This window comes from Synchiropus splendidus, chromosome 7 (genome assembly GCF_027744825.2).
Source record: "Synchiropus splendidus isolate RoL2022-P1 chromosome 7, RoL_Sspl_1.0, whole genome shotgun sequence".
In the NCBI taxonomy this organism is placed as follows: Eukaryota; Metazoa; Chordata; class Actinopteri; order Syngnathiformes; family Callionymidae; genus Synchiropus; species Synchiropus splendidus.
In genome coordinates this window covers 14,498,958-14,524,373 of record NC_071340.1, presented here as the reverse complement: position 1 = coordinate 14,524,373, position 25,416 = coordinate 14,498,958, and the positions used below count along the sequence as shown (strand labels likewise).

The 25,416-nt window shown below is 43.1% G+C and overlaps 2 protein-coding genes across 6 annotated transcripts in view; one reads left to right on the top strand and one right to left on the bottom strand.

The window, feature by feature from the left end:
• Nucleotides 1-11,445, bottom strand: part of acacb (acetyl-CoA carboxylase beta) — a 22,864-nt gene extending 11,419 nt beyond the window's left edge. For all 4 annotated transcript variants that reach the window (XR_008415510.1, XR_008415511.1, XM_053869601.1 and 1 more), the window contains exons 1-19: nt 11,379-11,445; nt 8,859-9,375; nt 5,641-5,773; nt 5,418-5,556; nt 4,701-4,810; nt 4,533-4,614; nt 4,348-4,446; nt 3,496-3,605; nt 3,070-3,180; nt 2,767-2,976; nt 2,066-2,236; nt 1,831-1,992; nt 1,558-1,721; nt 1,191-1,341; nt 1,021-1,124; nt 874-955; nt 658-803; nt 446-596; nt 233-367 (exon numbers count right to left, since the gene is read on the bottom strand). Coding sequence is in view for 2 of the 4 variants with exons in the window: in XM_053869601.1 (XP_053725576.1) it covers nt 233-367; nt 446-596; nt 658-803; nt 874-955; nt 1,021-1,124; nt 1,191-1,341; nt 1,558-1,721; nt 1,831-1,992; nt 2,066-2,236; nt 2,767-2,976; nt 3,070-3,180; nt 3,496-3,605; nt 4,348-4,446; nt 4,533-4,614; nt 4,701-4,810; nt 5,418-5,556; nt 5,641-5,773; nt 8,859-9,355 (2,757 nt within the window). In the remaining 2 variants the exon portion in view is untranslated. The remainder of the gene's footprint in view (nt 1-232; nt 368-445; nt 597-657; nt 804-873; nt 956-1,020; nt 1,125-1,190; nt 1,342-1,557; nt 1,722-1,830; nt 1,993-2,065; nt 2,237-2,766; nt 2,977-3,069; nt 3,181-3,495; nt 3,606-4,347; nt 4,447-4,532; nt 4,615-4,700; nt 4,811-5,417; nt 5,557-5,640; nt 5,774-8,858; nt 9,376-11,378) is intronic.
• pole (polymerase (DNA directed), epsilon) lies at nt 11,084-25,416 on the top strand. 2 transcript variants are annotated; one of them, XM_053869605.1, is made up of 49 exons: nt 11,084-11,096; nt 12,239-12,286; nt 12,378-12,513; nt 12,621-12,701; nt 12,763-12,807; nt 12,878-12,970; nt 13,055-13,209; nt 13,309-13,453; nt 13,526-13,606; nt 13,680-13,787; nt 13,856-13,966; nt 14,035-14,120; nt 14,231-14,350; nt 14,429-14,561; nt 14,624-14,737; nt 14,816-15,028; nt 15,097-15,204; nt 15,279-15,407; nt 16,299-16,401; nt 16,479-16,625; nt 16,698-16,843; nt 16,975-17,123; nt 17,215-17,307; nt 17,554-17,856; nt 17,922-18,117; nt 18,196-18,410; nt 18,530-18,632; nt 18,711-18,791; nt 18,860-18,982; nt 19,437-19,646; nt 19,932-20,144; nt 20,222-20,365; nt 20,432-20,572; nt 20,652-20,805; nt 20,876-20,982; nt 21,101-21,277; nt 21,347-21,570; nt 21,927-22,147; nt 22,202-22,406; nt 22,519-22,692; nt 23,054-23,179; nt 23,268-23,400; nt 23,469-23,667; nt 23,753-23,884; nt 24,021-24,214; nt 24,354-24,554; nt 24,760-24,885; nt 24,952-25,041; nt 25,121-25,416. In XM_053869605.1, exons 1-49 carry the CDS (start codon nt 11,089-11,091, stop codon nt 25,238-25,240), a joined length of 6,864 nt encoding a protein of 2,287 aa, XP_053725580.1. In that variant the 5' UTR covers nt 11,084-11,088; the 3' UTR covers nt 25,241-25,416. The 2 variants fall into 2 exon arrangements, with proteins under 2 accessions (XP_053725580.1, XP_053725579.1); XM_053869604.1 differs by lacking the exon at nt 11,084-11,096 and having other exon boundaries at nt 12,104-12,286.

The following is a 25,416-nucleotide window of genomic DNA, read 5'->3' as shown; positions in this document are numbered from 1 at the left end:
TCTCAACTGCAATTGTTTGTCATTTAACCTCTTGTGTCCCTTTTTGAAATCAGCATTTATTTTATAGACATTGCCAACAAGCAAAGATCACAGGAGCAGATGCACCATTCAATGCAAGTTCTCAAGTATTCAGACAGTGTGCGTGTGTGAGACACAGCAGTGCTACGTCGTATGGCTCATCCGATTAAACTGATGAGGGCTTAGGATAGAGACATTACCTGTGTCACCTCACCTTATGAATACTGCTGGGGTCATCTAGCTCCATGTGCGCCACCACGCAGCCGGACTGCAGAACTGCACCAGGTCGCTTGACAAAATGAATACAACCCGACTGCTGCACCGTCAGAGTCATCACCATCTTCATCACCTGAGCAAACGTCACATCCAGTCTTTTATTTAGAGCATTCAAATCATAAATGAAAAGATGGCAGATGTGAAGCGTCACCTCTATCTCTGCATATGTGTCCCCAGCAAATACGTGGCATCCATCCTCAATAACATACTGCAGGAGTTTGCCAGCGGACGGGGATCTTAGAACAGTCGGGTCTTTTTCTTTTTCAAATATACAGGTCTTGTTTCCAACTGTGATGCGGTAGCTGCAAAGAAAAGGTGAAATCAAAATGCGTTCTATTGACATTCAGAGTTAAGAGCTCCCACCTGTCCACCTCCTCCTTCATGTAGGTGGTGTGGCTGCTGCCATCATAGGACAGTAGAAGACCGCCATCGCTCAGCCGGTGGACATCTATCTCAATGTCTGAGCCGTTCATCATGACAACATACGTAGTGGGGGATTGTCGAGCCACCTGGTACCAGTACAGACTGAATGATCCAAACAGCATGACTGGAGCTAAGAGCAGTGTCTAGCACAGTTACCTTCAGACAGAATTTGACACCTTCATAAATGAGGTCCACACTAACACAGTTGAGGAGACTGGCAGCAGGCATGACCTGGCCTCTGTGTGAGGAGGAGATGCATTCAAGGATTGAAATATAAATGTGATTTCATCGATGTGCACTTACCGTTCCAGTGAATGCAGAAAATCCGACATACTCTTTCTGAAGTTTGCATCAGCAACATGCAAAGCTCCACAAACAATACCAAGCATGGTGTCGGGTCTTTCCGCCTGAATATAAAGTAGTAGGTCACCATTTCTACCGCTTCTTATTTCGACCTCTGTGATCTCTCTTACCTGCACTTTTTCTGCTATAAGGTGGTCCAGCCAGCCGGTGTCGATGTCATTGTTTCTGAAGCTTTCAGTCTCCAGCAACTTAATGAGATACTCTACTGTGGTTCTGAAGTCCCCTCTGATTGACAGCTCCTTCATAGCCACTACCATGTTCCTGAAACAGCACAACAGCACAAATGACTTCATGCTGAATACTAATTCGTAACACAAAGTGTTATGGAAATAATGCAGTGTTGACTGAAACATCAGCTGTTACGAAATTTGCACTGATATTGAGTGAGGTTGCTCAAGGGGCTGCTGACGGTAAGCTTTGCCGCCAATATAATTGCAAAAGATCAGATACCCTGACAAGATCAGAGCTAGGACTCACGATATGGCTTCCTCACGATTCTCCCCCCAGGAGAAACAGTGTCCAAACTGTGAGTCCGCGAACTCATGCAGGCCACCAGTGGCTCCAACACTGAAGTAACCCCAGACATTCTTACTGCTGCGGAAGTTCAACTCCTGCACGGTGCCGGAGCTGGGTTTGAAGCCCTGTCAATGTTGCATGGAGGAAAAGTGTTGAGTAGACAATGATAAGTGTCCATACAAAATTCTGGAGGAAACACAGAGAGATCATACAAATCAAAAACACCAACAGTACCTCATCTGGGTTTTCGCTGGTGATGCGAGCAGCAATGACGTGCCCCCTCGGGCTGGGCATGCAGTCTGGGTTTTCAAAGTTAATGAAGGAGTCTCCCCACGGAGTTTCTCCATACAGCATGCGGATGTCCTTGATCCTCAGCAGAGGAATACCCATGGCAATCTGTCAGCGATCAGAGACTGGATTAGAAGATCAATATTGACATTAGCTCAGTGCAGCAGCTTACAACACTTACCTGAAGCTGTGCAGCAGGGAGATTCACGTCTCCAATCATCTCTGTGCACGGATGCTCCACCTGAAGACGAGGATTCAACTCCAGGAAATGGAAACTTCCATCCTCTGAGAAGAGATACTCCACAGTTCCTGCGCTCACATAGCCGACCATCTTGGCCAGTTTCACTGCATACTGGACAAAGAGTTGTTCATTGTTGGTTTGTATTCTTTTAAGCAGAAGAACAAGGACTTTAGCTCATAAAAACAGCTGGGCTTATGGAGAGTATCTAGTCTGCAATGTTTTTGTTTATTACATTTTATGATCTATGGCTCCAAAGGATATCGACTTGCCACTTAGGGGAATTTGCCCTGCTTTGAAAAAAACAAACCCTCCATGCCTCTTAACCTTAACTGATTTGACATGTGGCCCCACTTTGAGCTAAAATAATGACATGATTGCTTAGACAGTTGATTTATCAAAGCTCCCAAGTCAGCAGTTTAGATAAGTTGCTTTTTTCACATGGCCTAAATTAAGTTTTGTCACATCCCTGCTCCTGTTATAAGAACATCGGATGACCCTGCTTTCTGATCTGAGTCAATATAAACAACTATAAATACAATATATTTACACATACTATGAAACGAGAATTACGGTATTTTGAGATTCATATTGAGGCCTAAAATTTAGCATAAGTTAAAGTCATATCCCAGAAAAAAAAACACCTGCTCCATTTGCTCAAAGGTAGAGGGCGCAGCAATAGTGGCCGGAGCCTCCTCTATGATCTTCTGATGCCTCCTTTGTATGGAACAATCACGTCCAAAAAGTGAGATAGCGTTGCCGTACTGGTCAGCCAGGATCTGAACCTCCAAGTGTCGGGCATGTTGGGCCAGCTGCATGATAAAAATGGGCGAGCCAGGAACCTCCGTCTGAACCTGATCACAATGAAGGATGTTTGAGAATGTTTGTCATGAAGAAGAGGGATCTTAACTAATCTGCAGAAGGATGAGCAGTGGGAACATTTGTACCTGTCTGAAAGAGCTTGGAAAATCATCAGCGCTTTCTACTTTTCGGATGCCTTTTCCACCTCCACCCTCGGACGCCTTTATGACAACTGGGTAGCCAATTTTTTCAGCTCCCTGCAAAGAAAAAAGGAACTGTCATTTTAGTGTCAAATTCTCACCAATACATCAGTCAACAAAATAGCTGTTAATAAGATTTTGCCTCTAATGGTGTTTGACCCACAATATGATCTTAACTTTATCACAATTTTGTCTGTATGTGACATTAGAATTTATTTTCTTGTCGTGTTCACTGACTTCCTGCGAGCAAGGGAAGACAGAAATTGCTCAGACGTGCACAGGCATGATTCTAAGAATACAAGCAATGTAAAGAACAGAGCGAGGCGGAGCAAACCAAGGGGGCGTCGGGTGAGAATGTAAAATACTTCTCACCTTGAGCCCATCCTCCACATCATGGACGCAGCCTTTAGAGTAGATCTCTGGTGGAACACTGATCACGTGGCCCAGCATTTGATCTTCATCTGTCCAGTCAATTTTCAGCCCTGCACATCACAGTGGGTCAGAAAATTTTAGTTACCTCTAACAACACATGAACAAATCTCTGCGTGAGCTGAACAACAGAAATGAAATTACAAAAGCCTTCTGCAGTTCTGACTAATAAAAGTGGCGAAGACATTGGTGTGATCATTTATAACCAGTAACATCCACTCCAGCACCTGGGAGTTTGAGCTGTGTGCCACCATCTTTCTTAGCATTTATGGCTGAAGTCTGGATTAATTTATGCAGCAAACTCCAACATTTCTCTCTTTTTTTACCAGCCATCACCACAAGAACACTACCCTCATATTGCCTTTGAGATATTGACTATGTTTAATGAGTTGAGGTTCCTCAGGCTTTTCACCTCTATCTGGTACTCCATCTGACTCATGCTCCTTTCACCTTTGACAGCTATCAAAGGTCTGCATTTCTGACGCTAATGTTAACAGAGATGGCGGTCATTGTGGACGAGAATCTATTTCAGCCACATGCATCAATAACAAACAAATCAACCTAGTCATCAGTGGCTTAGTTTGAGATTCCCTCTTTTCAGAGTACCATGTAAAATAGTCCAAATAAAGACTTTGCTTTCCTCTTTCACTCACAAAGAAGTTACAGAAGCGGTTACACAGCTGCCATAGAGCTTCTATCCACCTCCTTAGCTTGAACATACTTCCTTCTGACTGGTCTAAGTTGCATCAGGAGCTACACCGATTATACAAGTGAAAAGGAGAGAAGGAGCAGTACCTGATCCACTCCAAGGTAGCGTGGGAATGTCTGCGCTCTGGGCCACGATGGATGATGCCACTTTATCCCCCAGAGCCCACATGGCCTTGCTGGGCGGCCCTGAGCAGGGAATCATCATGTTACTGAATCACAATGGTTGTGGGACAAGTTAAGCAACTAGAATTAAACTGTTAGGACTGGTGTACCTAAAAATGAAATCCCAGCTTTACTTAACAAGTCAGGCAATTTGGGGTTTTCTGAAGCATGACCCCAACCAGCCCACACAGCCTGTCAAAGGTGATAAATGAACTGTCAATGATCAGTCAAGTCCATCAGTCAAAGAGCACATCCAGAGTTCAGTTGTTAAAGTTCACCTGCACTGGGATTCTTTTGGCGATGTCCACAATCAGCTCAACATTGGCATAGTTGTTGTTATTGGCCCCACCCGGAACTGGTACATAGTGGTCAGCCATCTTGATGTATTCTAACAGAAACCCAAAAAAGTTATTCTGTCTGAAGATGGTAGTGACTTTTTTTCCCCAAGCAAGATTTGTCAAAAACATTTAGAAATAATCCCCAAAGCTCAACAGCTTCATCCTCTCTCTTTGGGAACAAGACTTCTCTGCACCACAGTCTCCAACAGATGACTACTGTAATTTCCGAACAATAAGCCGCTACTTTTTCCTCACAGTCTGAAGCCTGCACAACTAATATATGGATATTTGCAGGCTAAAGAGTGACAGGCTGACAAAATATTGAGCCTCATCACATCAAACCGATGAAATTGCAGGCACTGCAAATGAGCTGGTTACACCTGCGTGTCCGCAACTCCGCCCACAGAGCCCATCACCTGGAGGACCGGAGACGAGAAGCAGCAGCTGAGACCAGCTGTGGTGTCGGAATGGACACGCAGGCGAAAACTGTGCATTTTGAGCACCTTAATGTAAATAAAAGATGTGAGGACTTCATGATTCAAGTTTAGAACATTGTTTTGTTTCATGAGTCAGTCTCCATGTAATTTCTGAAATCTCTCACCAACATTGAGTCAGTGTAAGTGAGAAATAAAGTGTAATAATACATTTCAATCTGACCTGCATTGGCTTTCAAGTCTTCCGGGGTCACCATGACCACAAAGCGAATTGTCCTCTCATTGCGAAACATTTCGTAGGACCAGCGTCGGATAGAGCGCATACATTTGACTGCAGCAATACCATTGTTTGCGATCAGCACCTGGAAAAGTTGTTCAATTCAGAAATATTTTTTAAATCCTTCCTGATTCTGTAGCGACTCTTTAGTGTTAAATTTTACACTTACTTTTTCAATGACTCGGTTGCCACCAAAGCGGGTCACAAACTCTGCAGGCGAAGCAACGGTGAAGTCCCTGTGGAGATCCATCTTTCGGTGTTCCCGTCCTTTTTTCACCAGGTGAGGACCGGACATGCTAGGCCTGGAGCAATGAGATTACCACATATTCACAAACGGCAGGGAAAGCCCATTAAATCATCTCAGAAATCTGTTGCGTCTCAGACAAAGTTAAATGTTCACAGCTGGCGAAGACCGTTGTAAATAGCACCAGCTATCAGTACTTGACTCTGAAAATCAAAAACCCAGTCAAAGTTCAGTCTGCTAGTACAGACACCCTTCAGTGGACCAGCCCATTTATGTCCGACCTTATCTTCCCATGAAACACAACTACTGAAATAGGCAGCCATAGACAACTAAACTGCTGAATGTTGCAAGTCCACAAACCTTTTTTCAAAATATTTAAAACAAAATAGATAATATAAATAACAAAATTTGCATTAGTTAGACTTAATAGCGAGTCTTAAATAAACGCTTGCGTAACATGCTTTATTCCCAGTCTTGTCCCAAAGAAACCAGAATCACTGACAGAAACCAAATATTGCTTCTCTTATGATGCTACTTTGAGAGTAAACCATAGCTCTTAGATCAAATTCAATGCACTTCAACTGAATTACTACATCCACTCGGTCATCGGAAAAGTGCTGGACAATGTTGCAGTATGTTAGACTGCTATAACCTCCTGACTTCTTATAAATTAGCACCTTCAAATACAACCTGTATTACAAGACAAAGCAAGACGATTTGTTGAGATGAAAGGAAAATCTTTATTTGCCAAGATGACAATCGAAGCCCCTGACTTGGTTTTCTATTTGTGGCAGTTAATAGACTGCCAACCGGTGCAGGGTCTCCCTCGAGCACTTACCTATGAGGCAAGGGTGGCTTCAACCCTGGATAATGCAACAGTTCTTTTCAATTTTTACTCATTTTCCACAGATAAGAACTACGACCTTTAATCCAAGACTTGACTTATCATCACTGCAGAGATCCTTCTTCAGTCTGAGTTCACACACATTTCACACGTTCCAACACACTTACATAACGCCGTCCATGTGAAGAAGCCAGTCTTCAAGCTCATAAACATCACCAACATGCGTCTACCGCGCAGACCAAGCCATTGTGCACGTTGTGTTGTTAAAGCATAGCTGAGTATGGAAGGCTTTCAGGCACACTCCACAGAGATCGACTCCTCAGGGGAACAACCATTGCAGATTTGGCAACTAGTTCAGACTTGAAAAAACTTTTTCTTCCATGCCTTAACTCCTTTCATGATCTTATGATCTGCAGCAGAGAAAATGTACTCTAAAGTCAAAACAAAATGCTTCCTCTCTGGCCACCCCGCCTTTCTCTCCACCCTTTTTGGCACAGGCTCCAACTGCTGCTTTCACATGTTGTAAACACAGGGCAGCAGCAAAAGCATGAGAAACTTGTTCAGCCAAAGACATGGAAGGTATCTGAATATGGATCAACATTAAACATGACCCAATTCTTTATTCAAAATAGAATAAGTTGGCTTGTTCCTCCATGAAGATGCCGTATAAAGCATGACGGTGGATCGTTTAGATTTCCCTGTATGTTCAAGGTCAAGTGTGCCAACAAGCAAGTTCCCAGTGACTGAATGTGTGCATGTCCCATTGTAAGTAACCGCATACCGCATTTTTAGCACCCCCAAAAAAACAAAAGAAATAGCAGTAGTTCTTAAAAATAAAAGTAAGCCTATATAGCAATGGTGGGCAAAGTGCGGCCCGGGGGCCACATGTAGCCCTTGGCCTTTATTTATGCAGCATGTATGAGGTCAAAGGAAAAATGCTAATTATTTTTTACTTTTTCATCATTCATTACCAAGTGAATACTTTAAGTAGGTCATGTATTATTTTTAGGTAGAAATAAAGACTGAAATATAACTACTGTTTGTTTTTCTTCCCTGGAAAGTGATTAGTAGTTATATACAAATGTTAAATTAAACTAGATTCTTTCATTGACAATACTCACTTTACCGGTGTTTTGTTCCTAAATAAGTCCCTAAACCTTGAAATAAATGTCATCATAAGAATAATTACATGTTTTACCCATAGTTCTGTTATACAGTCAAATAATATATTTTAAGAATATAATGTCATAATTTATTTGTCCCTGTTCCCAAGTTCAATTCTAATTTCAAGCACATAAACCAAAAGCCACACAAACTCCAATGTGGTTGTGACCTATGAGGACAACAGTATTTAAGCGGTTTGACACAGTTTTCTAGCAAGCACAGATTTTAAAATTATCTGAAGACAACAACAGGAAGAAAATTGATGCAGACAGAAGGGAAAGCAAAAGTATAATTCGAGTAGTGGTGATGAAGTTGTGTATCTTGATGCCAAATAGGAATAGTATAATCTCAAATATCACTGACTGAGTTGCCACTTTCTTTTCTAACGAAAGGTGTCACAATAAATAGACATATAAATGGTGTGGACTTTACTGTTTAAAATGACACTGTGACTGCTACTCTGTAGAGAATTAAAACTGAACAACCATATTACAACATATTAAACAACCCCAAAAACTCACTCATGTAGACAAACACAGGGTGACTGCCACAACAAATGTATTAATATTTTTATAGTGCGTGGGATAATGTTATTGTGGCTCAAAATTGTGGGCTTTAGAAAGACAAAAATCTGTGAAGAGACACAGGAGAAACTCACGCTGGGCCCAAAAATATCTCTAAATATGATGGCGTTTCTTACCATTCTCCTGAACATGATGACTCCAATAGCCCAGTTAGATATGATCAAAAACTGATAAAGATAAACAACACACCCAAACAAGCTCTTGTTATTTTCCAGTTCACCAATATCAACCTTAAGTTATAGCACTCAAAGTCACTGGCAGGAGCTCATGCTCCAATAATAGAGTCAGTGGTGCGCAGCATGTAACAACAACACAGGTCAACTCATTGAGGTCAGGTGATTGTGAAGACAGGAAAATAGCAGCACCGAGGTATGCAACTGGTGTGGATGTGCATTTAACTCCAACTCACTTGATTCTAATTTTATTATCGCTGAAATAACTTTCACATCAACCAGGAGGAGAGTGTACGAACTGGGATTTTCAACAGAGCGTAAAGTGCCAACTGAGTAAACATCCAACACGTTAAGTAAATGAATGAAATATGATCTTACTTGATGCCTGAGGAGCTGGGTGGCGGTGCTGCAATTTGCTGAGGCGGGGGTCTGACAGTAGACGTCGCTGTTTGAGAAGAACCACTCGGAGGCTTGGCTGTCAAAGGCTCCTCATCTGAAGAATTATCTTCTGATGCCCCAAGAATGAATTTGAGCTTCTCCCTTGACCCAGGTCCTGATTTGACCATTGGCACAGTGGATGTGGAAGGTTTCTGGGTGTCAGGCAGTTTGGTCTCTGAGCTCCTCTCCGAGGAGGCCTGCTGGCTGGCTTCAGGACGGTTCACGTTATTGGGCTTTGAGGTAGGTTCATGTCTTGACAGGGAATGTTGGTCTGGTGGAGGGGGGTGAGGATGAGGCTCGTCCCACTGGTCTGCAGCGGGACTGCAGCCAGGTGGAGATTCCTCTCCTTTCTCAGGCATAGCCAAAGTCTTGCGATTACTTCTCCACAATATCAACAAAACACAAAGGATAAATCCCCAAACAGCAAATGCGAGCATTCACAGACATCCTGCTGAGACTGAAAAAGAACAAAACAGCCAGATGAGAGGTGGACCATTTTCACAAGAGTGAAAGCAGAGAAGAAGAAAAATAATAATAAGTGAACATTATTTTTAGCAGTTTTTGCTGACAATATCATTTGAAATGCCCCATTTCCCGTTCACCGGCATCCTGACAGAGGGATATCAGGTATATCAATGTGGTCCTGGAAAGGCCAGTGATCAAGTGGCATCCACATTCCACTTTCTACTGTGACTGAACTCTTCATTCAACCACTAACAGAGAAAACAGCCATCCACATAAAACGTGAAGAGCACACATTTTCATAGCCAAGTGAATAACATCCCTAAAACAATTTCCTTCTTAACGTTTGTCAAAATTAATGAAAGAAAGATAAGCAACAAAAGTTATAAACTGATTTTATTGTTGACATTTTTACACAAACACATCTTGGGTAAGCTAAACCTAAGGAGCTGCATCATACATGATGTCAACTACTAATGTAATACCAAAAAAATAATTGTGCACATAAAGAGCCTGTGTAGTGTTTTATGGAACATTTTCCATAGGTGTGACTGTGTGTGTGTGTGGTTGTCTCTGTGATGTACTGGCGAGCTATCTAGCATGTCACTGACTGCACCCCAAGGAAGTGGGGATAGGTTCCGACTCCCATGACCCCAAAACAGTAGATGGAAATGAATTAGAAATAATCTCTGAATGACTTCATTTTTTTAAATAAATGAACCACATGACAAATTCTACAGCTACCTAGCACATGACAATTCATCACTTTCCAAAGATACATATGTAGTCCTTTAATACTCACAATAAACATGTATTTACTCAATGAGTCAATGAGTGAGTTTTGTGCATGAGCAATTTTCTGCTTTAGTTGTGTCGTTTTAAGTCTTGTTTGATATCTAAATATGGAAATTCTTCTTCTATTTAAAAGAGATCTGGAAAAAATAAAAGAAACACAACTAAATATAAATCATGAAGTGAAAACAGTATTTCATAGTTTGTTCTATCTATCCTATCTAATTAATTTAATAAACAGTATGAATACGTTGAATCTAAGCAACATTCCATTGCTTCAAATACTCAAAAATAGTCGGCTGTGGAGCCTGATGTCAGAACCACGCTTCTGAGTGAAGTACAGTCACTTTGGGCTATTTTTTCCTTATATGAAATGTAATAAACAACAAAAGAAATCACTATTAAAACACACACATAGCATTTCATATTAACTGGTTTGGGCTTTAAAACTACATCGCAGGCACAAAAAAACCTGAACAATCATGAGGTTAACGTTTCATTGATAATGTCAATAGAGGTGCAGCTATATTTGTGTCGGCCTGAAGTAAACAGCTTGTCTGTAACAGCTGACATTAGAGCCAAGAGTGGACGCTTCATGTGGAGCAAAGGTCAGCTGAGGGATTGCTGGAGGGATGATGTGGTCACATATATGGTGCCTAAATTAGAGCAACCTGCTAATGAATGGATGTGTGCACTTCCAATACGCAACAAAAATGGATGTTTGTGGGGGGCTTAGATATCCCAAAAAGTTAAGTACATAAATCAGTTTAAGATAGAAATGCGTTCAAAGCAGTGAACAAAACGAAATATAAAAAAGAATGTATCCTTTGATGATGATGATGATTCTGCACATTTGGGCTAAATAGCGTAATAAAACTGCACAGAATTACATCAAAACAAAGTCGTACATCATCAGATGGTAAGGTAAACAAAATATCGATAGTCATGTGCAGTTGTTATTCAATATAAAAAGCTACAGAACTGCTACAGAACTCCCAAAATATGTTAAGCAGTCGTGTCCCAGTGAGCTAGCCAGCTAGCTGTCTGCACAACACTCATATCCATAACTTGTTTCTACAAAACAAACATGGCTGCAGGTCGCGGGGAGCAGTAAGGCTCGTTAAAATGAGTTTTTTCCCCCACAAACTGCGTCGTACAAGTGTTTTAACATAAGCGCTTATGACAACAGCTACGAATGTCACCTACCAGGTCCAGTGTCTGTGCGCCCCCCAGCTCAACCCTCCACCTCTTCCCTGGATAGTAAACATGTGCTGTGCTCACATGGAGCTCCGCCCCGCTGCTGGACTCCCCGACGAAGATCGTATGTGGACGTATCGCTCTCTTTACCCTTTTAAATGAACTCAAATTCGTAGAATCAACTGTGAGGCTAACAGGCTTTTATATGTAGGACAGGCATGTTTCCTTTGCATCCTTCTTCAATATATTTGGTGCATTTTCACCTGTAGTCATCTAAATACTGAAGCAGAAACATTGCATTGATGCCTCTTATACTGCATCACAATGCAATATGATATGTGTTTAAGGTCAGCGTAAAATTACTAAAAGATCTTATTTCAAGACAATCTGCACATTCAGCTCTGGAAGTCTAGGGTTGATGCCAGGGCCGGATTTGGCCCGCAGGCCTTTTGTTTGACACATAAGCTCCCCGTTCCGTTGCTGTGCGGAGAAGAAGCAGCCGCAGTAATTAATTAAGCAAATGTTTTTTTACAAATTGAAGAGAAAAACACAGTACAAATATATGAAGATTATGACAACAAACTCGTTATATTTCGCGGAACGATCCTGAAATTCGCAAAAAAAAAAAGTATGGTGGCAGAACAGAGGACTGCAGAGTGATGCACCTAACAAATATGCAATCTATGATCGTGCTCTTCTCGCGGGAACTGCAGGAACGCGCCAAAATAGGAAAACAGAAGCGGTCTGACATCAGAGAAGGAGAACAGAGGAGTCGATTCAGCTCTTTCTCTCTCTAAATGCCGGTTTAAAACGTTTGACATAATATCCAAACCTTCTTTTTCATATCGAAAAATGGTTTTGCAAAACAGCGGGCGGTACAAGTCGGACCGAGGTCAGTCTGGAGACCAGGACAACCAGTGAGTTGACGTTGCCTTGCTAACATGTCACATGCTGTTTGAGATGATTCGTATATAGCAAGGACTTGAAACTGTGTGTTTTTTTTATCAGAGACGATGGGTCAGGGATGTCCGCGCTTAAGCGGCTGGAGCGAAGCCAGTTCACTGACGAGATGGACGCTCGCTTCGGCTTCGATCGGCAGAAGGAGCCGGGAGAGAAAACTGGCTGGCTCATCAATATGCATCCAGTTAGTGTTCACACCTAAACTGTTAACTAACAAAGTTGCTGAGCACGATTGTGTCCCTCATTTACAGTGCTTTTAACCTGCTCGATGTCATTTGCTTGTGCCTTCAGACAGAGATCTTAGATGAAGACAAAAGAATGATCAGTGCAGTGGATTACTACTTCATTCAGGAGGATGGAAACAGATTTAAGGTGTGTAGCAGCACTCATGTCAGCGCCCTGCTGTATTATGACATTTGTTCTCTGCCTGCAGGTGGCACTACCTTTCAAGCCGTATTTTTATATTGCCACAAAGAAGGTAAGTCCCTCAAATGACAATGAAATGAAGTGTAAAAATCATAGCAGAGACTCATGCACGCTGGTTATAGAGCTGCGAGAGAGAAGTCATCTCGTATCTGTCAAAGAAGTTCCAAGGGAAAGTGGCAAAGCTCGAAGTTGTGCCGAAAGAGGACCTGGACCTGGTGAGATAATTCTTTTCCCAGAAGACAGTTTATTTTCTCTGTTGCTTCACAGTTTCAACACATTGCTTTTAATCTTTCTTGCAGCCAAACCACCTCGTCGGCCTGAAGAGGGGCTACATCAAACTGTCATTCAACACCGTGGACGATCTCATGAAAGTAAAGCGAGAGATTTCTCCAGCAGTTCGAAAGAACAGAGAGAAGGAGCAGTCCAACGATGCGTACACGTCAATGTTGTCAAGGTAAAATCTTTATATCTGGAAATTTAGTGGTTGAATTACAAAAGACTATTTTACAAATTAACACTACAACAAACAAATCATTATTATTACTATTTTCAGCGCTCTGTCAGGAGGCAGTGTGATGACAGCAGAAGAAGACGGGACATTGAAAAGCATCGCTGACCAGTTGGACAACATTGTGGACATGAGGGAGTATGACGTTCCCTACCATGTGCGCGTCTCCATCGATCTCAAGATTCATGTGGTAAGTGCCTGTTCAAAAACACATCTTTAACCTTTAAATATTTTGTATGATCCACCATTGTCTGTTTTCCAGGCTCACTGGTACAATGTGCGGTACAGAGGCAGTTCCTACCCACCAGAGATCGTGAGAAGAGATGATCTCGTGGAGAGACCTGTATGAAGCTTTATATTTTCCCCCTTAACTTGTTGAGATGTTCATCTTCTCATTTAAACACGTTTCTTTTTAGGATCCTGTGGTCCTGGCTTTTGACATCGAGACCACCAAACTCCCTCTGAAGTTTCCTGATGCAGAGACTGATCAGATCATGATGATTTCCTACATGATTGATGGTCAAGTGAGTCGCATTTTTCTTTAGATGTTGATTCTATATTTTCAGATTTTACTCATGATATTCATTTTCAGGGCTACCTGATCACCAACAGAGAGATTGTCTCTGAAAACATTGAGGATTTTGAGTTCACTCCCAAACCTGAATATGATGGGCCTTTTACAATTTTCAATGAGGATGATGAGGTTAGTACACAAAGCAAACCGCTGAGAACGTCCCAAAATCAACTGTTTTCTGTTTGTCTGTCTGTCAGGCGGCTCTCATTCAGAGGTGGTTTGATCACGTGCAAGAGACAAAGCCCAACATCTTTGTCACATACAACGGCGACTTCTTTGATTGGTGAGCTGCTGAGACATATATACTCTCCGCCAGTCTTTTTATTTGTTTCTGGGGGTTTTCTGAACTATATTTTATAAAGCTGATTTTCTCCATCTTATAATGAAATCTAGGCCTTTTGTTGAGACAAGAGCTTCCCTGCATGGACTGAGCATGCACCGTGAGATTGGATTCCAAAAGGACAACCAGGGGGAATACAAGTCCAGTCAGGCCATCCACATGGACTGTTTGAGGTCTATACAACACTGATATCTATGTTGATTCTCCTGGAAAGCTTTAAGGTCACTAAAATGCGTTTGGTGCTGGACTAGGTGGGTGAAGAGAGACAGCTATCTTCCGGTGGGGAGTCATAATCTGAAGGCAGCTGCTAAAGCTAAACTGGGCTATGACCCGGTTGAGTTGGATCCAGAAGAGATGTGTCGCATGGCTACAGAGGAGCCTCAGGTGTGACTCTGAACCCTCAAATCATGAAGAGGCCTGTTTTTAAGATGTGTTTCCTCTGGTAGACTTTAGCAACATACTCTGTGTCAGACGCTGTGGCCACGTATTACCTCTACATGAAATATGTTCATCCCTTCATCTTCGCGCTCTGCACCATCATCCCCATGGAGCCTGACGAGGTTTGTCTCCAAAGTGAAAAGCAGCATGTTGAATTCCTGGATATTTTTTGATCAAACGTATATTGACTCTCTTGAAAGGTCCTCCGCAAAGGCTCTGGCACTCTGTGTGAAGCTTTGTTGATGGTTCAGGCCTTCCACGCAAACATCGTCTTCCCCAACAAGCAGGAGCAGGTTTTTAATAAACTGACCGACGATGGCCACGTCATGGACTCTGAGACGTATGTGGGTGGCCATGTGGAGGCGCTCGAGTCTGGAGTGTTCCGCAGTGACATCCCCTGTCGTTTCAAAATGGTAGAGTTGCTAGTTATAACAGTGCTGTTGAACTGCCGACCAATAGCCTGTGCTTCCTTTTGTCACAGAACCCAGCAGCATTTGACTTTCTGCTTCAACGAGTCGAGAGAACAATGCGTCATGCTATTGAGGAAGAGGAGAACATCCCCCTGGAGCAAGTCACCAACTTCAATGATGTATGTTTGCAACTCTTCTCCTTCTTTTTTGTTGAATGTAATCTATTTTGTGTGACTTTTGTGTCTATTTCTAGGTTTGTGATGAAATCAAGGACAAGCTGACGTCTCTGAAAGAAGTTCCAAACAGGATTGAATGTCCTCTCATCTACCATCTGGATGTCGGGGCCATGTACCCCAATATCATCCTCACCAACCGCCTGCAGGTAAACCAATGACCACTGATCACTAATTGAAAGAAATATAAATTTGAATTGTGTGGTTCAGTACATCGTATAAATAACATTATGTCCCTGTATAACCTGCCTCTTTTAAGAGCAAACATATGGTATTTACACTTAAAATCAAAAACTTGATGCTCAAAATGATCTTAATTTCAGATAATAAACTTGAATATTGAATGCCGCTTCACTCAAACGGCTGACAATTTTACATTATGTACTTGATGAAGAATGTATGTTTGAATTAAAACTGTAAATAAGATTTGATTTAATCTTATTTACATTTAATCTTATTTACATTTATTTACTCTGTTTATCCCAAAATGGGAAATTGCTAGGTCATGTCAATCATAGAACAAAGTTTGGTTATAGTAGTTACATACAGTAAAATCAATAAGGTTGAAAATAACATTAAGTAAGCATGAACCTATTAAGAAATGGATAGTAAACAGTGCAGTGTGTAACAGTAATCCAACTTTGTTGATTTGTAGAAGCTCAGACTCCTTTTTTTTTTTTTTTTTTTTTTTTGTTATAGTGCATCACTGTCATTTCAAACCAGAATAAGCTTATAAAACATATTTTTTGGATAAGGATCTACCAACTAGACGTGTTTGTCTTCCATAGACAGAAAGTACTTTTCTATTATCAAGCACAATAGGCAAATGTTCACGTATGTTCTTCCTTAAGTAATATAATATAAAAAATACATTGCTATTAAGCAATACTCATCAGACACATCCAAGACTGGATCAGCATTGAAACCAAAATAGAGGTCAAATGCATGTAAAGTAGTGCACTTTTGATGATGCATTGTGGTAAGTTGTGCTCCTCATAAGATACTTGAGTTATTGGGACTAATGGATTCTTCATTTTCAGCCATCTGCCATGGTCGATGAAGCTACCTGTGCTGCCTGCGATTTCAACAAACCTGGTGCCAAATGTCAGAGGAGAATGGCCTGGCAGTGGAGAGGGGAAATAAGTGGGTGTTTGCGAGAACGAGATTAAATTCTAAATGGCTGGTTATGCCAAAACTCTCTACCTTTTTTCGTGTATCAGTGCCCGCCAGTCGCAGTGAGTTCCATCGAATCCAGCAGCAGCTTGAGTCTGAGAAGTTCCCTCCATTTTTCCCCAATGGTCCACCAAGGGCTTTTCATAGTCTGAACCGAGAGGAACAGGCCAAACATGAGAAGAAACGACTGGCAGGTGGATAAAATTATATACGTTTATTGTTCAGGTTAGATATTTTATCCATTTTTAATGGGTCTTTGTTGTCAGACTATTGCAAGAAGGCCTATAAGAAGACCCACGTCACGCGCCTGGAGGAGCGAGTCACCACCATCTGTCAGAGAGAGAACTCCTTCTACGTAGATACTGTGAGAGCTTTCAGGGATCGGCGGTACGAGTTTAAAGGACTGCACAAGGTAACAGGCCTTCAAGAGCTCTTGATGTTGGAACATGACAACATGATCTCATGCCATTGTCATTACTACCTCCATAGTCACTTTTGTCTATAAATGATGCCCTTATTTCTAAAGTTGTTTATGTGCCTTAGGTTTGGAAGAAGAAATTATCAGCAGCTCAAGATTGTGGTGACGCTGCTGAGGTGAAGCGCTGTAAGAACATGGAGATCCTTTATGAGTCTCTTCAGCTGGCTCACAAGTGTATCCTCAACTCTTTCTACGGATATGTTATGAGAAAGGGGTACGGCTTCTCCTTTTTTATGAGATTTCCTGTCAATGCTTTTTTTTCCTTTGTTATTTTTATTTGTTTTGTCGATTTCTTTCTCCACTAGGGCGCGCTGGTACTCCATGGAGATGGCAGGCATTGTGTGTTACACCGGAGCCAACATCATTACACAAGCCAGAGAGCTCATTGAACAGATTGGGTAACTATGAAGTCATGTTGTCTGTCTGGTCTGTTGTATTAATGAGGTTTGTGGTCAGTAATGGACAAGGGAGGTGAAGAAGAGAGTGCAGACAAGGGTAACACAGAAGAGAAGTAAAGGCCATTTTAAAGCTTTATAGCACAAGAAGACAGGAAGTAGAATTGGAAGAGGAACAAGTCGTTTATTATATAGCTGTTACTCTGTATTATACCATATAATTACATATTGTATCTGTCTGTGATGCAGGAGACCACTGGAGTTGGACACTGATGGAATCTGGTGTGTCCTTCCAAACACCTTCCCTGAGAACTTTGTTGTGAAGACCACGAACGAGAAGAAACCCAAAGTGACCATCTCCTACCCAGGAGCCATGTTGAACATCATGGTGAAAGAGGGCTTCACCAACGATCAGTACCACGAGCTGGTCGACCCGGCCTCCCTCACGTACCAGACTCGGTCTGAGAACAGCATCTTCTTCGAGGTGGACGGTCCGTATCTGGCCATGATTCTGCCTGCCTCGAAGGAAGAGGGAAAGAAACTGAAGAAAAGGTATGGGAGGCCGTTTGGCAACTCCAGTGGCCGAGCAAAGCAGACTGAGGCGTTCTGTGTTTCAGATATGCTGTGTTCAATGAGGACGGCTCTCTGGCTGAGCTGAAGGGGTTCGAGGTCAAGAGAAGAGGAGAGCTCCAGCTCATTAAGATCTTTCAGTCGTCTGTGTTTGAGGCGTTCCTCAAAGGGACCACCCTGGAGGAGGTGTACGCTTCTGTGGCCAAGGTGGCAGATTACTGGTTGGACGTGCTGTACAGTAAGGTGGGGACCTTTGACTTAGATGAAATCGTCATGTCCCTTTTAAGACCTTGAAGGTCATGTTTTATTCTCGTCTCGCAGGCAGCCAACATGCCAGATGATGAGCTGTTTGATTTGATTTCCGAGAACCGTTCGATGTCTAAGAAGCTGGAAGATTACGGGGAGCAAAAGTCGACTTCCATCAGCACAGCTAAGAGGCTGGCAGAGTTTCTGGGAGACCAGATGGTGAAAGATGCTGGTCTGAGCTGTCGATACATTATCTCCAGAAAACCTGAAGGTTCCCCCGTCACAGAGAGGTAATATAACTGCCAATATCTGAAGTCACTGTTACCACACGATTTCTGTAATAACGCGTAACCTCAAATCTGCCCAGTTTTGTCGTTTATACTCCAGAGTTTTTGTCTCTTCCCACCAGGGCTATTCCTCTGGCTATTTTCCAAGCAGAATCCAGCGTGAAGAAGCATTTCCTCCGCAAGTGGTTGAAGATGCCGAGCCTACACGACCTTGACATCAGATCTGTGAGTGTTTAGGCCATAATTTTTCCACACAACTGCTTGTGCTTGTGTCACACTGACAGGTTTGTTTGTCCTTCACAGATACTGGACTGGAGTTACTACATCGAGAGACTGGGCAGTGCCATCCAGAAGATCATCACGATCCCCGCTGCTCTTCAACAGGTGTATATGAAGACATGTTTTTCTCCGTCTTTTCAGCGCACTTTTACTGAAGATTTCCTGTTGAACAGGTGAAGAATCCAGTGCCCAGAGTGAGGCATCCTGACTGGCTGCACAAGAAACTCCTGGAGAAGAACGATATCTACAAGCAGAAGAAGATCAGCGAGCTGTTCACCAGCGAGGGAAAGAGACAGGTGCGGTGATCTTGTTTGACAGTATAGAACACTTGAGGATTGTAAAGTGGATTTTAAAGAGTAAATACAATAAAATGTAAAGACTGGTTTGGATATACAGTAAATGCAATAAACACCTTACTTTGGTAACTTTAAAAATGAAACCGAGAGATTACAGAAATTGTATCACAAGACAACAAACATGGATCAAATGGAGATTCTGTTAGCAACAATGACCTCCCAGGGTACACTGCTAGTGTGAAATTAAAACACTTAAAACTAGGTTAATCTAATACTGACACAGCGTAACGTAAACAAAACCTCAGTATAATGTCATTTTGCAGTTCATGTTTCCTTAAAGTCACACAAACATGTGACTGAAATTATTACACATTTTCCCCGTCACATTGACCTTCAGCCCACATGCTGACACAGCCGTACTCATGACACCCACGTTTCATTGTTTTCCATGCAGGTGGCTCATCAGCCGGCGGAGGCGAACCAACCTGCTGACATCGAGGACTTTGGGATGGCACCGAAGCCTCTGCAGCCTGCCATCCTCATCAGCACCAAGCGGAAACGCGCTTCTCAAGGGGAGGACAGCCAAGCGGAGTCTCAGGATATGGAGCTCACGCAGTCCTGGAGGGAAATCCTGGGACCACCCCCGCCGCAGGGATCGTCACGGGTAAACCAAACACAATATTCCTTGCTATTTCAATTCAATAGTTTTATTTGTGTATTGAAAATGTGGCCAGTTATTAATAAAAGGTGCTGTTGACGTGGCAACAGTACCGTTATATAGAACTGTGGTGACAGGCTGAGCTTAAGGACTGTTAACGCTACTGTTTCTCAGAGAAAACGGCTGTTATTGCACAGAATCAGACTGACTTGTGAGTGTGCTGCTGGGAATGTTGGGATTATAAGCTGAATGTTTGGGGATTTTATGATTCAAACAATGTTTGTGTTGCAGGAAGAGATTCTTGTGTGGTTGCGTTATCACAAGAAGAAGTGGGAGCTCCAGCTGAGGCAGAGGAAGGAGAGGAAGAAGAAGCGCAGGCTGCTGGATGGAGAAGCCCATCCTACTGGCGGAGGGGTCATCAGGGACGGGCCAACCACTGGCCTCGGAAGCTTCCTCCGAAAAACAGCCCGTAGCATCTTGGACATGCCGTGGCAGATTGTGCAGGTGCAGAAAATCAAGCGAGGTGTGATCCCTCTGGGGTGTGGTGATGGTTGAGTCTAAGATAATGTTGATGCTCCCAGATTGCAGAAACCAGTCACCCTGGACTGTACAAGCTGTGGGCTGTGATCGGAAACGACCTCCACTGCATGAAGCTCAACATTCCCCGAGTCTTTTATGTCAACCAGAAAGTCCCCAAACAGGAGGAGGGTGCAATGTACAAAAAGGTGTGTCATACGTTCATTATGTGCGACTGAAGTTTGGGTCGCATTTAACAAATCTCTTGGATCCAGGTGAACCGCATGCTGCCACGCTCCAACATGATGTACTACCTGTATGAGTACAATGTGCCAGAGGACATGTACCAGGAGCACATCAACGAGATCAATGCTGACCTCTCGGCTCCGGACATTGAAGGGGTCTATGAGACACAGGTAATTACACTTATTTTCTATAAGATAAACTAGACATTTGAGTTAAAAAACTAACTTATTTTCCTTTCTCCAAATTCAGGTCCCTCTTCTGTTTCGCTCACTGGTGCAGCTTGGATGTGTGTGCATGGTCAACAAGCATGTTGTGAGGGACCTGGCAGGCCGAGAGGCCGACACGTTTGATCTTGACCATTTGGAAATGAGATCACTGGCTCAGTTCAGCTACCTGGAACCTGGTGCGCCTGCTGTGACTCTTGTTTTAATGCTTAACGTCCAGTGCAACTTTAAAAGTTGTTTCCTTCTCAGGGAGCGTCCGACACATGTACCTGTATCATCACAGTCAGGGTCACAAGGCCTTGTTCGGCCTGTTCATCCCCTCACAGCGCAAAGCCAGCGTTTTCATCCTCGACACTGTAAGAACCACACAACCATGAATCCCTTTAACCTAAGATGTTCCAGAAATAGCCAGCACGAAGCTCTAGAATGAAAAAGAAATCCTAGAAACGAAATTTTGTTTATATATTTCTGAAGGTCCGTAGCAACCAGATGCCGAACCTCAGTAACGTCTACACAGCCGAGCGCACCAGTCTCCTGGAGAAGACCACTGAGGAGCTCCTTCCACCAGAGAAACACACCTTTGAAGTCCGGGCGGAGAATGATATAAAGGCAATCTATCGTGCTCTGCAGCGAATATTGCTCAACTATAAGGTATGAAATGACAAGAAACAGTGAAAATGTTTCCTTTCAAGTGAGAGCTCAAACATTCTCTGGTTATAGGATGAGCGCCGCGGTCCGACCCTCATTGCTGTACAGTCTAACTGGGAGCTGCGGCGATTGGCTGCAGGGATGCCAGTTCTGGAGGAGTTCCCGGTCGTTCCAGTGCATGTGCTGGATGAAATCAGCTACAACGTGCTGGACTGGCAGCGTCACGGTGCACGGCGAATGATCCGCCACTACCTCAATCTGGACAGTTGCCTGTCGCAGGCTTTTGACATGGCCCGGTAAGAACGTCTCACTTTAAGTGAAGGAGGCAATGTCAGATGTAAGATGTCACAGTTTAATTTTGGATTTTTTGTTTGTTTGTTCTGCTTTTTCATTATCAAATTAAACTTCTATTCACATTAAAAGTTTCTTACATCATCAGAAATAATGTGGTGTGACCCCGGTCCTAAAGGACACATTTTATGCATGGAAATTATTTTTTTATTGACAAATAGGCAGTGAATGTGATTTGATCTGACTGGCAATGGGACGTTTTCCATTGACTCAAAATCGGAATCAAAAGGCTCTAACTCACCATTATGGAGTATAGAATGTCAAATCATATTGAGCTGTATCAATGAACTGCTCATTGCAGGTATTACCATCTCCCGGTGGGGAACCTGCCTCAGGATGTTTCCATCTTCGGCTCAGACTTGTTCCTGGCGCGACATCTCCGAAAACACAACCACCTGCTGTGGCTTTCGCCCACAGCAAGACCTGACCTCGGAGGAAAGGAGGCGGACGATAGCCGCCTAGTTATGGAAAGTGATGACAGAGGATCCATCGAAATCAATGCTCAAGGATGCTATTCTACAGGTACCAGTTCGAGTAAACTCATAGAGACGTTCTGCTAAACATGATTGTTTTCAGTGTGTGTGGAGCTGGATCTGCAGAGTCTGGCCGTGAACACCATCCTGCAGTCACAGCATGTGAATGACATGGAGGGCGGAGCAAGTCTGGGGGTCAGTTTTGATGTGATCCAGCAGGCTTCTTTGGAGGACATGGTGTCAGGAAACCAGGGTTCTTGTTCTTTGGCCAGCTATGACGAGACCGCTCTGTGCTCCAACACATTCAGGTGTCCAAACCTCTCCTTTACATTTTAGACATTCATTGCTTTTTTTCTTGGTGTTAAAGAACAGACAAGATCATAAGTGAAAGGTTGATATTTGTTGTCTTATTTTGAGCAGAATCCTAAAGAGCATGGTTGTGGGCTGGGTCAGGGAGATCACACAATACCACAACGTGTACGCCGATAACCAGGTCATGCACTTCTACCGCTGGCTCCGCTCGCCTGGCTCTCTGCTGTACGACCCAGCGCTGCACCGTACGCTGCACAACATGATGAAGAAGGTCTTCCTCCAGTGAGTGGCGATCAGCTGCCGGTTTTCTAATTCAACATTTAGTCAGGTGTAATGAGATCATTTAAAGTTACAGTAGCTGTTGATCTCTCCAGGAACTGATGCAAGCATATCTTCAGTGCCAATCTTTTGTCTGTGTGCTGAAGTATCCCACTCAAACTTATGAGCAAATTTCAGGTCCTTGTGAAAATAGAGAGACTATTTTATCATTGTATCATTGTATATTCACTGATTTTTTATTACAAATAATGTTTTTATTATTTTGGTTTTGTGCATTTCCCAACCCACTTTCAAGCAACAACATTTTATTCATTTACTTTTGCAAAAAAAAAAATGCACTGCAACTTCGGTTCTCGGTTGACAGGTTGATTGCGGAGTTCAAACGTCTCGGGTCCACAGTTGTCTACGGAAACTTCAACAGGATCATTTTGTGCACCAAGAAACGTCGTATTGAAGATGCAATTGGTTATGTTGAATACATCACCAACAGGTCAGTTTTTGGAGCCGAGGGTTGCTGTATTATTGTACGCGTCACTATATAAACCTGATGTCTTCTCCCTTTATTCTTCGGGAACCAGCATACACTCCAAGGAAATCTTCCACTCTCTGTCCATCTCTTTTTCTCGTTGCTGGGAGTTCCTGCTGTGGATGGACCCAGCAAACTTTGGTGGTGTGAAGGGCAAACTACCCTCCTGCATCTTATACGGAGAGGTAACTGAAACAGTAATCGATGGAACAGCTGGCCTGATCGCAAAGGTCACACTGTAATTCTCTCTCAGGAAGGATCAAAGCAGAAGAAAAACCAAAAGGAAGGAGAGGAGGAAGGCAGTGAAGATGAAGAGGAGGATGCAGCTGATGTTGAGGAAGACGAGGAAGTGACAGATGATGTGGAGGAACTGATTGAGAGCAACTGGAACATCATGCAGTACCTTCCTCAGACTGCGTCCTGTCAGAAGTATTTCCTCATGATTGTTTCAGGTAACGTTTCTCAGGATCTGTCATATGTACGTGTTTTGCACCTCATATTGCATCCTAAATCTCCATTCTCTGTTTCCTGCCACAGCTTACATAGCAGCTGTGTATCAGAGCATGAAGGAGGAGCTGAGACGTAACACACCAGGAGCTACGCCAGTCAAGAGACGTGGAGGGAGCCAGGCCACCCAGCAGCCTGTGGGGGACCTGAGCGCTCTTCCTGGTGAGATCCAGTGCTTCATTCCCTAAACAAACGCCCCCTCATATTATCTAAAGTCACTTTAGAACCTGTTCCACTTGAGCAAATCAGATTTGTATTGACTGCCTCCTCTGTGTTATTAAACCCTCCACCTCTGCAGGAATGATCTCCTTCTCCCAGGAGTATGTCTCCAGTGAGCTGACTCAGAACTTCTTCACCATCACGCAAAAAATCAAGAAGAAAGTGACCGGCACCAGGAGTGTGAATCAGCCCTCTGAGATGTTCCCAAACCTGCCAGGGTCTCACTTGATGCTGAACAACCCTGCTCTGGAGTTCATCAAATATGTCTGCCAGGTTGGTATCACTGGTGTCAGTTATTTATTGGTGTCAGGCTTGTTGGCGTAAGCTAGATCTCCACGACTGAATTTCAGGTAGTCTTGTACACACTCTACAATTTGTTTTTACCTTTTGTTTTTTAATAATGAAACTGCAGGTCCTCTCACTGGATGGCAACATTGTGAACCAGGTGAACAAGCTGAAGCGAGACTTGCTGCGCCTCGTGGATGTGGGAGAGTTCTCAGAGGATGCACAGTTCCGTGACCCTTGTAATTCCTACATTCTGCCTGAGGTCATCTGCCACAACTGCAATTTCTGCAGAGACCTGGACCTGTGCAAGGACCCCTCTGTGGCACAGGTTAGACATGGCAGTCGTCTTACTGTAAATGGAGAGATGACTTGTAGAATAAAGAGTGTCTGGGACCAGACAGTTTTACATTGACGCTTAAAAGCAAGGAGGTTTTGGGAAGAATATAAAAAATATGTTATGCATACTTGTCTTAATAACGTACCTTAAGGTTTTTTTTTAAGTTTATGTTTTGAGGTTTTGTTTTGTGCCCCAGGATGGATCAGTCTTGCCTCAGTGGTTCTGCTCCAACTGCCAGGCGCAGTATGAAACAGAGTCCATTGAAATGTCTCTGGTTGAAGCGCTGCAGAAGAAGCTGATGAGTTATACCCTGCAGGACCTGGTCAGTAACTTTTAACAAGCTCAGTCTCAGGATTGTACCCTTAACTTGGCTGTCATCCATCTACAGGCGTGTAACAAATGTAAGGGAGTCAAGGAGGCCAACATGCCGCTCTACTGTGGATGTGCCGGAGACTTCAATCTGACTTTCTCAGCAAAGGTTTGTTTCAGGATCGTCTTTTATTGACTTCAACCTGCTTCGGCACTCAAGTGACTCACCCAGTTTTTTTCCTCCACAGAACTTCTCAGATCAGATTTCAGTGTTCCGGAACATTGCATCCCACTACAACATGCGCTTCCTGGAGGAGACCATTGACTGGCTGATGGTCATGAGTCCACATATCAGCCAGAGTTCGTGAGAAAATCAGCGACATTAAAATAATTTAAGACATGGAAACGTGAAAAACACATGGAAAGTCAACTTTAGGCTCACATGAATATCGTCAATCAGAACAAGTCTTTTTGTTTTTCCTCAAAGTTTAAACAAAACCTAATACTCCTATTTCCTGCAAATGTTGTGGCTGTAAACATTGAA